Source organism: Juglans microcarpa x Juglans regia, chromosome 7D (genome assembly GCF_004785595.1).
Source record: "Juglans microcarpa x Juglans regia isolate MS1-56 chromosome 7D, Jm3101_v1.0, whole genome shotgun sequence".
Taxonomy (NCBI): Eukaryota; Viridiplantae; Streptophyta; class Magnoliopsida; order Fagales; family Juglandaceae; genus Juglans; species Juglans microcarpa x Juglans regia.
Genome location: NC_054606.1, coordinates 58,387 through 71,184, shown reverse-complemented (window position 1 = coordinate 71,184; position 12,798 = coordinate 58,387). Strand labels below are relative to the sequence as shown.

Genomic DNA, 12,798 nt, shown 5'->3' with positions numbered 1-12,798 from the left:
TTTCTTTTATTTTATTTTCACACATTTTTTAATCATTTTAAACTTTTTTTAAAAAATAATAAAATTTATAAAATTATTATAAAACATTTACTTAATCATTAATTAAAAAGAAAAAAAATAAAAACACAACTTGGTAAAAAATTCGGTAGAAAATTTTTGTGGGAGCAGTGTTTCTCTTCCTGGAACGACTTATTTTCTCATCTCGAAGATCTTTAATTAGAAAAAATGGAAATATAGCTGGACAGGCAGGCAGCATCTGCCAGCCCAAGTCAACATTGACTAGGACTCCCAGTTCTTCTGTATGCAACCGCCGGTGCGGAACCGGTGCTGAACCGGCTAACGTGGCAGTCGTCAGCTGCTAATTTATTAAAAAAAAAAAAAAAAAAAAACCTCAAAACGAGTGAGTGAAATATGAGGGAGAAATGGAGGGAAAGCAAAAACAAAAAGTGAAACTCCTATTTGTTTTCTCTTAACCAAGAGTCTGTGGTCGCCGCCATGGACCAGACCGGTCTAGCCCCCGTCGCCTTCTTTACGGCTCCGAAAGCACACTGGTCACTGAGTGAGGAGGTGAGCAAAGTTAAGTTCATGAAACTTTATGGATTACTCTCTCCTCCGCTTAAAATCAATGCCAAACAGAAAAGGTAAGGAAATTGTTCCTATATAATTCCCAGGTGGAAAAGCTTTCAGAAGTGTATGCATCACTTTATCAGGATTTAGTTCAAATGCTCAGGAAGAGTGTTTATTTCTCCGACTTGGATTTTCTTTTTTGCACTGCATTGTTTGTTTTTACTTCTTCGTGTTCGTTGAAGATAATGTTTGTTGAAGCTTGACACACTCCTTTTGTATCTGTTTTATAAGTTTAATGCAATCTCGATAACCCAAAAAATAAATGCCAGTATTTGACACAAGGGACAAGGGTTACAAATGGTCCTGCAGAATGATTTGGATACGCACTTAAACCTAGAGAGTTCATAAAATCACGTGAAGCCGTGAGTATTTTCCAAAACAAACCACTTCAGGCTCCGTTCCAACCTCAATGTGTGCAATGCGAAGCGAAGTTTATGTTGCCTATCCAACCTGATTTTGACCCGCCTTATATACTTGCTTGTTGTGATGCTGGAGCTTGTATCCGAGCTCTTGCATTTTACCTGTTTGATAAGATGCGTGAAAGAAATATTAGCAACTAACGCTGGAGCAGAATACTCTCGTCTTACTTCAAAAAATTAGTTGACTTGTATTTTCATTATTTGGAAAGTAAAAAGATGTTAAACTCAACACTTGATTCTAATATTGCTGATAAATCAAATATAGTTGCAAAAAGTGGTTGCAATGCTTATAAAAACATGTGATTGCAATGCACCACTAGCTCCAGTTCTCTGAACCAAGAACTCTGTTTTTATATCTTTATCATGGTATCAGTCGGCCATTAGGACCAGCTAGCTATACCTCTAAATTTAGCATCCTCCTCTAGGTAGGAACTCTTTAGTTGGAGTCAAAAAGTTTTCCATTTCTTACTTAGTTTAAGGTTGGTTTTTTTTAACAATAAAACTCCTTATTTTAGCTAAACATTTTTCTTTCCCTTCCTTTCCAAGGTGCTTGGTACGAGATAAAGTAGTTGCCTGCAGAAAGAAAGATTCAGAAATAAGAGATTTGAAGGAAAAGATTATGAAACTCAGTAGCTATGGCAGGCAGTTGGAGAAGAAAAAAATGAGAACTTATACAAAAGGTGAAGTCACAGGTAAGTGCATTTGGCCTTTAATTCAAGTCGTGCATTTATCGGTTTGTAGTAATTAATTGGATAGTTTATTTTTGCCGAACTAATGGGTGGATAAATAAATGAACAGAGTCAGTGTCTCAAAGTCAAGAAAGCGTAAGTGGATCGAAACTATAACGGTATTTTAATGATCATATTAGTTGACAGCACATTATTATGAGTTAATATTTTTTACAGATACAATTTGGATTTGATGAATCACAACCACGACAATGATATGATCATCGTGGGTATGTATATTTTTTGATTTAATGACTAATTCTTGTTTGCTGAGAAGACTTATATGTAGATTGAATCGTTGCCATCCTGATTTAGGTCTAATTCACAAGCATTGGAAGTTGCATATTTGGTCTCTCGCTTCACTCTATTAGGCCAAGTCGGATAATCTTTTAAATTTCAGTGTCAAGTTTGTTTTGGTTTAATGTGTAGTAGTTGTTTATATTCTGCATGGTACTTCTGCATGCACCAACTACTACATGTAAAAAGATATATAAATGGCAGCTACCCATAACGTAGATATATATATATATATATATATATATATATATATATTCCCATCAGAACTCCGCAGTTAAGCGTGCTTGGACGAGAGTAGTACTAGGATGGATGCCCTCCTGGAAAGTCCTCGTGTTGCACCCCACGTTTTGTACCGATCAAAATATATATATATATATATATATATATATTGTTGTTGGTTGGATAATATTCTTGGTAAATGGCAGCTACCCATAACGTAGATATATATATATATATATATATATATATCTATATAAATATTGTTGTTGGTTGGATAATATTCTGGATAAATGGGAATTAAACAATCTCAATGTTTGAAAGCAGCAATAATATTACCACCAATAAAGTTGCCTATATTGATTTTATTGATGGCATATATTGTTTGATTATTTAGTGGTTTGTTCGGTATTTGAGGTAGCTTTTATTGATTGTGTTGACAGATAAGTTTTTATTGATTGTGTTGACAGATAAGTAAGCATGAAGATTGGAAGCAGTCACCTGAACCCAAGGAGTTTTGAGTCCTTGATGAGCCAAAGTAGCATACAGCTGGGAGTCATGGCTTGTATTCTGATGCCTACCAAGCAGTCTTTTTACCTTCAAGAATTATGGCTATGTATTTGATCTATCTTAAAATGTATACTGACTTATGCAATCTTAGAACTGTAGGTTCATATAGTGTGAAGAAACTTCTCCAGGACGTCTATGTATGAATGCAGTTGGTTTTACTTTTGGCTTTGATTTGTAATGGGACATTACATGGAAATTACATGGGAAATTACAGTTGGTTTTACGTCTATGCACCTGTACGTTACATGGGAAATTACTCCAGAGATTTCATTGCTACGTAGACAGTAAACACAAAGAGATAGTCTGTCACAGTACTCCATATATTCAGCTTGTACATGGCTTTGATTTTTCAAAACTAACAATAAACGAAAAATAACAGTAAAAGAAAACAGGTTTCACAAATAATTTACAAACTAACAATAACGTCCCATTTTTACACAGGTTTCACAAATTATTTACAAAACGAGTTCACAAGATGAGCAAAACAAAAAACAAACCCAAATACCTAGTTATATAAACCAGCCAAAATGAACCTCTACATGGATTAATGATCTAATCCAACAAAAGGACTTTTTACATGAAATTTATCCAAACCAAGCGAACATTATTACAAAGGTGACAACTCAATACAAACATAATAACTTTTGCTTTTCCTTTCTTAGATTCTTCGCCATCTCTCTCACTTTATCTTCCCTTTTACGAACGGCATACTCGCGCTTTAATACATCATCCCACGTCTTCGAAACCTTATTCTCTCTTGATAAAATATTTTCCTCTAGCAATTGAAATATATTCGCCCATACAAAGAATTCACACATTGCATCTCCCTGCACACAGTACAAACTCCCAAGTTAACTATGACATCATCATTATTGGGATGATGCCATGCGTGATTCTGAAAAACCAAACCATGGATCCCTTGTATTAGTCAATGCATATTTAAAATTGATAAGCAAAGCCAATAACCTAGCCCTAAAATAATACGTTAGGGCATTTTTTCTTTCATTTTCTCTAAACAAAACATATATTTGTTCTGCAGTACACTAGCATATCAGGATAAAAAACAAATGAAGATAAATACAGCCAAAATAAGGAAAACATACTTCTTCACAAATTATTATGAACTACACAAACAAACAAAGCCATTTATCATTGAAACTGAGTGAAGTCAGGCCATCATTAAAGAAACGAAACTAAAATGAACTTACTTAGGAACTTAAAAACTAAATCACCATTATGAGATCCCCCCCCCCCCCCCCCCCTCCCACCCACACACACACACACAACAAACACAGACAAAAAAGTCCAACAAAGTCTATACCCATTTTTAGAAGTCTTAGTGGGGTTTATTGATAGAAATTATAATGACTTCACAATATTTAGGATCACCATATTGATTGAGTCACTCAAGTGCACATCAAGATCTGTATTCTGAATTTTATTAAAAATAAAGATGCGTGTTTTGAATGTTGTTCTCCCATAGAAGTTTGGGGCAATGAAGATAAGGCACTTGATTTTCATAAAAAACTGAGGACAGCTATAAATTCAAGAATGCGCCAGAAATATTTAATAAGGGATATGCACATAAAGAGAGAATGAAGATGTCATATTAGTTCAAACCGATCCAAACCAAAAATATTTAATACATGATACTATTAGTTCAACCCAATCCAAACCTATTAGTCAACCCTAATCCAACCCATAAATATTTTAGGGCTAGGGTGTTGTCTACAATATCTAAGGATCTTGAACCCAATTCCACAATTGGTAGAGAAAATATCCACCTCCAAAAATTTAGAAAACCCCCCTCCCCCTTACCAATTATTGTAAAATGTTATATAACACATCTCTACCTCTTAAGAATTATAAATATTAAACACATTTTTTTAAATATTATGAAGTTCATATGTTTATATTTATGCTAAAATTCAAAACTCAAATCTCAAAGTTTTATGAAAAAGAATGTGATTCATTGCTAAAAAAATACATTTTTTCCATGTGAATCCTACATTTACCTATTTTTTTTAAAGAAAGTGTTCGACACTTGCACACAAGTACTCTGTCTAAAATGGGGCAGGCTGCAAGGACGTCAAATAATGCAATTTTTTTTCATTTTCCAAGTTATTTTCATACTTTATATATGCTGAGGCTGAAACCAAGTGCATGCATAGTACTAGGAGTACTCAAACTTTAGTTGAAACTTTGCTTAACTTAGGGTGGGATCAGGTTAATCATTTAAGGTTGAAGTAAGTCACATGACAGCTAGGTAAAGATATTAAAAAGTTGAAGAGGGTTTAAGCCTAATGGAATTAAAAAAAAAAAAAAAAAAGGAAAAGAAAGAGAATAATATTGGTAGATGCTGATGAAGAGTTTGAGTGAAATGCCCATATTCTAGTACTATTTATGAGTTGGTAGATAAAACATCAATTATCATGGATGATGTGATCACCCATTATATAAAGTTACTAAAACGTTTGTGAATAAACAGACTTGCAAATATTTTTTTTTTAAAAAAGTATATATATGAGTACTACCTCTTTTTGAATAAGATTACTTGGCTCTCGAGCACTATGAGATTAATACTTGCAACAGAGTGAACACTAAAGTAACGCAAAAACTGATATACAAATAAAAAGTCCAATAAAGTCAATCCACTACTTCTAATTTTTCTTATGATTCTTCACAGGGATTCAAAGTGAAGTTCTTAATCGAACCTCAAAAATAGAAAAGAAAATATAACAATTAGAGAACTAACCTGATTTTGAAAATCGGCCTGATTGATGATTATGCCAAATTATTTGGGGTTAGGGTTAGGGTTAGGGTTGCGGGTTAGGGTTAGTGTTACGGTCTAGGGTTATGGGTTAGGGTTAGGGGTTAGGGATTCGATGCTCTGTGAGCTTCACATTTCAGATCTGGTGTTCGAAGACGACAGGGCTTCGTGGGTTCAAATATGTGGTAAGAGCCTGAGATAGCAGGGTTTGTGGGTCTTGGGTTTGAGGAGAAGAGGAGTAGAAGTGCCTACCTGCTCTGTAGGGCTTCGGATTGCCGATATGGTGGAGAAGACGAACCGGCTTCGTGGCTTTGGTGGAGAAGACGAAGTCGGTTCGTGGAACTGGTGGTTGGGAATGGGGAGAAGAGGGAGCCGGCTTACTGGTTTCGACGCTGACCGAACCAGTGCGGAGGAAGACGATGCGATGGGATTGGGGAGGATGGGAATGGGGAGGAGGGAAGAAATCGAGCGGAAGGATGGGAATGTGAAATGTGAAAATTCTAATTAGGCAGGAAAACGAATTCCCATCCTCAAGTTGCAAACGACGCCGTTACCGCCAGTAGGACACGGTTCCGCAACCGGTTCCCCAAACCGGTTGTAAGTAGAATTTTTGCTAGGACTCCTCATGCGCGATTGTCTTGACATGCGGGAGCCCTGCACTATTGTAATATATGGGACAGAAAATATATTTTTAATTTTGAATTATGCAACTGCTCGTAATTATTTAAAAAAATAATAAAATATAAAATTTATATAAAAAAATTAATTTTTAATAATAGTTTTTACTCTTTTGCAAAACAATTATATAATTTTTATGCACTTTATTATTATATGTAGAATTCCTCTATATGAAAATAGGTTTTGAATATAATAGATAAAATTTGTGATATTAGACAAAATATGACTTTTCAAATTGTTAATCCAACGAATATGCTCTAATTAACTGTTAGCATGACATGCTATGCATCATGAAAAGTAAAGATATATGAAACCAAATAATCTAAAAAAAGCCTTAAAGACTAAAACAAAGTAACATAAAATTGAAAACAAATTAGATTAAATTAAAAAAAATAAAAATAAAAATCGGGAGGGTGAACGGCTCACCCCTCCCCATGCAAATCTAGTAATGGAGGGGTTCCGATTATTATTTTTTAGTTTTTTGATCAAGATTGGAGCACAAGGAGTAAAAAGGTCCAAAACTAGAGTGTATAGATTAATTTTTGTTAAAAATAAATCATATGCTGGAAAGGGGCTTTGCACTTAGTTAGGCCAGGCCCAAGCCCGTTACGTCTAGGGCCCACCATCCCCAGCGGGGAAAGGCCCAGACGAGCTTAGAGATCCTAAGAAGAGGGAAGGAACCAACAAGTCTGCTAGTTGTCAAGCATTAATGGGGAGGTAGACAGGTCGAGATCTTTTCCCTTGTAAGATCGACCACATTAAATGCGACTAGAAGTGGTCGGCCCCGATGTCAAGCCCTTGCAGCCGATAAGAACAATCGCATTAAATGCAATGTCACGATAGCCAAGGATGAGGTAACCAACCACCAAGAAACCCCACATGGGAGTGACCATAAAAGGGAGAAGGTCGACGACGGGAGGGGGTTAGACACTCGATACCAGTTATTGACAGGACATTTGGAAACTTTTAAGACCCACATGTTCATGTTTCCCTCAATGAATATTTGGAAACTTTCAAGACCCCCGGTCATGGTTCTCGGGGGAACCCCTATTTGGAAACTTTCAAGATCCAAATGAATGCTCGGCACCGGGTGGAGCCATCAAGATCTTTTGCCTGCATTCGCTCTCCCATCAACCCAGTACTACTACGAATTCTTTCCTCGCTAGGTGAAGATAATCCTTGACTCCTGAGCTGCTGCCTCGTACTCACAATCCTATGTGAATGCGGTCGAGGAGGAACCTTCAATCCCATCTCTTGACTCTGACTTCGGGGACTGTAATCACTTCCGTTGCTATATATTGGAATGATGTTTAAAAAATAATATTTTAATAATATTTTATTTAATTTTTATTTAAAATTATCTCATCTTATCTAGGATTGTTCATCTGAATTTCAGCCCAGGAATCTGGTATACCTAGACCGGAACCCAGATTTAAACCTAGGCCAGGTTAGCTCGGGTCAGACTCGAGTCGGAACCAGGATGAATCCGAGTTGTAGGTTCCAGGTTTACAATTCAGTACCTTTTTTTCTTTTTCTTTTTTCACTCTTTAGTTTGAATATTTTGATGTCTTTATTTCATAAACGCCTAGATCATATATCATGTCCAAATCTGCAAGATTGAAACTAATGTTTTGAGACCAAACGTGCCGAGCCATGCAAGACTGAAAGTAAATTATTCCCTTTTTATTATAAATCTTGTACACATTTATGCATTAATTTGATGAGATGATATGAGAACTCACTGGCACAAAGATTAACTATAGTTTAGATGTTTTTTTCACTGAATTAAATGCTAGGGCAGTTTGACGTAGAGCATCTTCACTTCTGAAGTGAAGTTTCCACCCGATCTCGATTAGTTGTTGGCTCGGGCATAGCTTCTGGGAAAAGGGATAACATCTCTAGCATCACTCAACCAAGTGGTGAAGAGAATCATTTGGTCCAACCCAAGACTAAATCCAGAGTTTAAGGTAGTTCGTTCAAATTACGCACACACACATGCAGGCACCCACCAACCACGCATGCAATTGTCAATGGCAGTTCATATACTGGTTTAGAATAAAGACAAATTTAAAAAAGGGGGGGGTGTCCGGGTTGTAAACCTGAGTTCTGGCTCGAATTTGTTATGGACCAGAACTCGAAACCGGAATCTGGATTCCAGACCAAGCCGAAAAAAATTCAACCTGGACGAATAGTCCTAATCTCATCATCTAATCAAGACCTAAATCGACATGTTGTCATATTGTTTTATAATAAAAAGTTTCTTGTTTTATAACCCGTGCCCGTGGTGCGAAAAACAATTCTTCAAATTCGTGCTAAATTCTACTCTTTATCTTATTGGCCACTAATAAAATTAAAATAATAATATGATATGTGGCATTATTTCAATCAAATATTTCAAATCATTATTCGAGTATTAGTATTACAATTAATTTGATTTAATTTTAGTTAAAGAAGCTACTATTTTGACTAATTTACTTATGTACCCTTATTAGAACATTAACATTGATTTAGATAGAGTTTTAGACAAAATTTAATTAATGTCACTTTTTAGGTTTTGATTACTCATTCTAGGAACAAAATCTGTCAGACAATCTAGGAAGAAAATTAGTCTAAACACAGAAATGATACTACACCCCTTTTATATCATCCAACTTTTCTACCCGTTTCCCCCATTTATAGCAGAAAGCCTGAAAGGTCTTCATTGATTGCGAAAACTTGCATCCTTCCCATCTCCTTCAAAAATCCCATAGAATAGACATTTACATCTACCAAATTAACAATCCTGTGGGAAATATGCAACATTTTTTACGTTGTCAAAACGACATAGAAGCACAACAAATTACAATGATATAATTTTCTAGATTGTAAGGTAAACGATGTGGTATTTGCATTATGAGAAACAGTTGTTGGGCCTGAATTTACTCTTTATTGCTGGAGGAACGATCCTTCCTCTGTCCACCCAGAATACGGGAAATCTGTAAACCTCTGCTGAATGCTTGGTTGAAGAGCATTCGTGTTTGGAATTCTGAAACAAACGGGAACCAAGCCAAGAAAGCAACTGGGATAAATAGAAGCCAGCCAATGATCATTTCATAGGCACGAGCAAGTGCCTTGACTGATTCCCAGAATCCAGCTCGTTCAATCAGCGGCTTACAAGCTTGCGCAATCTATTTCAACCAAAACATCAAGTAATGCAAACAAAGGATGAAAAACAAGAATACTTAAGTCGAATCAGGGAGAAATGGAGCTAATATTTGCTTTGTTATATATAAATAACAATAGTTGAAGCTCGGAAAGGCCTTGGTAAAAGAAGACGTTGAAGGCAGAAAGTGAATAGGACAAATGGAAGGACTAAAAAAGTATATGTTTAATCTGTTTTACTTACAAGAAGCAATCCCCATCCAGTTGGCATGAATGCAAGAATGCAGACTACGATGTCCTTGAGCGTCATATGAGGGAGTGCTATTAAAGTGATGAAAAGAGAACAGAATGTTAGAAAAACTAGAGCCTTGATAAATCGAAATAGAAGCTGGAATTTTGCACTCAATCGTCTTCTTCCAAGGGACACAACCTGCAAAAGTTCAAAAAAAAAAAAAAAAAAAAAAATTCAACGTGAAGCATGAATTTACTTAGAAACTCATTATTTATGTGAAATAGTATCAAGGGAAAGAATTTCCTATCAGATTGTCCTGAAACAAAAAGAAAAAGACGAGTCTACTGCTATTTTAAGACAGGTAGGAGCCCGGAGGCTCTCACTACTTACCTTCATCAGCAACAATAGTACAATGATCACAACCCATGAAACTCCATAAACCTGTAAACCAGCTAGAAGTAATTAAAATTACTGTAGCTACCCTGTTGTTAAAATTATAAGATTCACATGCATTTCATGTTAATGAAAAATGCAGCATATACCAGGAAACTTCTGGTATTCTTAATGATTTTCAAATGATATACGAGCCCATATTGATAGATGAAAAAGCGCAAGGATAACAATATCTCAGCAATGATACCCCGCTTCCCAGAATAACGGAGATGCTCTTGTTCCATTTCCCACCAAGATTCCCAACTTTTATCTTGAGGTACACCTATCCCTCCATGGTTGCTTATCCATTTATTCCAATCTGCCCAGTCATCAACAATCTTTTGCCACTCAAATCCTGATGGATTGAAGAGGAAAGGGGCAAAAAGCCATGTTCCCACCATGAACCATATCGATATAATGATCAAGACATATGCAACTGAACCTCTATATGAAAGACCAAACATTTGGTACACAAGAAGTAGAATCATCAGTTCAATCCCCTTGACAAAATGGCTGCGAGAGTAGAGCCTATAGTTCTCGGCAAACTTAGCATGGACCACAACAAAACCACGACCTGTACCTCTGTATTGTGCACCCCCGTGAAGCAATGTCCTTCCATAATAGTGGGTTTTTGTTCCCAGAGAAAATGTGAAGAATACAGAAGCTAACTGTAATTGCATTATTATGAAATCAGTTAATGCACGCCGGAAGCCCCTCTCCAAACCGATTTCAATCATCATAGGCAAGGCCAACAGAAATCCAATTTGCACAAAAGACTGAGAAGCAAGAGCTACTTGAAGAGGCTTAATGTCTTGAACAGCTGTTGCAGTGCTCAGCTCCTCTTCGAGTCCACTGAGAGCAAGATAAAGGCGGCCGTAGAGAAAGACATAGACTGTGAACACTGTCAGCTGTCAAACCAGAAACAGAGTGAGTTTTACATAATTCTATGGTATCATCTAGCACAAATGTAGGCAAACATCTTATTTCTTATACATACCAACGTGCTGAAATAGAAACCAATAGTGGTGAAATAGCATGACAACATTCGGAAGAAATCAAATCGGTGCCCAAGCCTATATATGTCACGACTTAATGTCTGCTCACCATTCCCATTAGCTATCTTTGCCTCGAACGTTGAGATCTGTTGAAGGCCAACATCCCTACCTTTGCCAACTTGTATATATTCATGATGAGTAACATTTCCTTCGCGTAGTGTAGAATTAAAACCTACAGAACATGGATAGATGGAAAGATAAATAGTTGAGCCAGAATCACATACTCATTTAGAATGAAACAGTTTTCCAGATAGAAAATGCCTGCAAATATGTCCTCGCTTAAATTGATGACTTTGGAAGCTTTGCTGACACCCCCTCTAGTAAGGTGGAACAGTCTATCAAACACATCTGGGTGACCATAGTGGAACCGAACTCTGAATGAGCAGAAGAAAATTATGGATTCACGCATCAAACATGAGCATTAATAATCACAAGATATATAAATAATCACAAGACATGTGAAGTTGGAAAAAGATTGTGAATAAAAAACATGTACACTTATGAATTCCTTGTATCACTAAACTAGCACGCTTAGGTGTTGCTCTTGTATACGTTCCGTATACTTGGGCTCTTGCCTACTCTTTTGATCAATAAACATTTGTTTATTGATCAAAAGAATATATAAATGAGGGTAAAACTTGGTCAGAAACATGCAAAACCAACACTACTGAGAGTTTTAACTATGATTATCGGAAAACAGTTTAAACTCCGAAAATCTGGTAGTATCAATACTTTATTGGGACATCTGAACAGAGACTGATGAACTCAAACTTTTGAAATTTGACCAGATAATAAATAAACAAGAAAATTTTGGTTGTCCTGACTCTTGCATAATTTCCACAATCTAAATAAAAGGAAAAAAGGAAATGCCAAATTCAGAAGATTCGATTTTTGTGGTGAACTGAATATTTATTTGATGAAAATATTGTAGCATTCTCATTGTTTGATTCCATCACAAAATATGTTATTAGAAAATTTCTTGACTGCACTTGGTGACCCAGTTTGCAGTTCAGACCTACCAATAATAACTTGACAGTAAAGATAATGGATGAGAAAAATCAGCTCAACCCACATATAAAACCAGGATTTCTGGAACCTTATTCCACTGCAAAAAAAATGGAACTTAATAGGCAGATTGTGAGCTAGGCATTCAGTACAATGACAAGAGACTTTACTAGCTAAGCCAGTTGAAATAAACTTAATTTTCTTGGAACTATAGTAAAAATATTGTCAAACAAAGCAGAGGCATACATGCATGCATGTGTGCACACACATCTAGAGAGAGAAACCTTACTTCAGAGGGTCAGCTAATAGCCGCTGCCCAAGAGTTACAAAGCCATTCTCCTGATTAGACATAAACCATGCCAGCGATGAAACACTGCACAAATTGACAAAAAAATTATGAGGAGCCAGTCAACACACATGCAGTCTTAGTTACAAAGAGCACTACAACCAAAATCCAGTTTAAAGATTAGCAAGGCAACAAAAGTACCTGCCAGTGAATATATGCTCTCGAAGTCCAAGGATTGTTGGAAATCTCACGCCACCATGTTTTTTAAGAAATTCTTCCAGCAAGTTCCTCATCTTGAAGGCTTCTTCCAAATAGTTCTCCTGTTGAACACTTTACTTAGGG

At 36.2% G+C, this 12,798-nt stretch overlaps 1 protein-coding gene across 1 annotated transcript in view; it reads right to left on the bottom strand.

Annotated features, from left to right (window-relative positions):
* Positions 1–8,981: 8,981 nt before the first annotated feature.
* The window catches only part of LOC121240104 (callose synthase 2), a 34,911-nt gene continuing 31,094 nt past the window's right edge, over positions 8,982–12,798 (bottom strand). Inside the window, exons 36-43 of the mRNA XM_041137582.1 lie at positions 12,658–12,776; positions 12,460–12,543; positions 11,427–11,539; positions 11,108–11,337; positions 10,221–11,018; positions 10,069–10,119; positions 9,691–9,876; positions 8,982–9,472 (exon numbers count right to left, since the gene is read on the bottom strand). Coding sequence (XP_040993516.1) covers positions 9,224–9,472; positions 9,691–9,876; positions 10,069–10,119; positions 10,221–11,018; positions 11,108–11,337; positions 11,427–11,539; positions 12,460–12,543; positions 12,658–12,776 — 1,830 coding nt within the window. The 3' untranslated portion in view covers positions 8,982–9,223. The remainder of the gene's footprint in view (positions 9,473–9,690; positions 9,877–10,068; positions 10,120–10,220; positions 11,019–11,107; positions 11,338–11,426; positions 11,540–12,459; positions 12,544–12,657; positions 12,777–12,798) is intronic.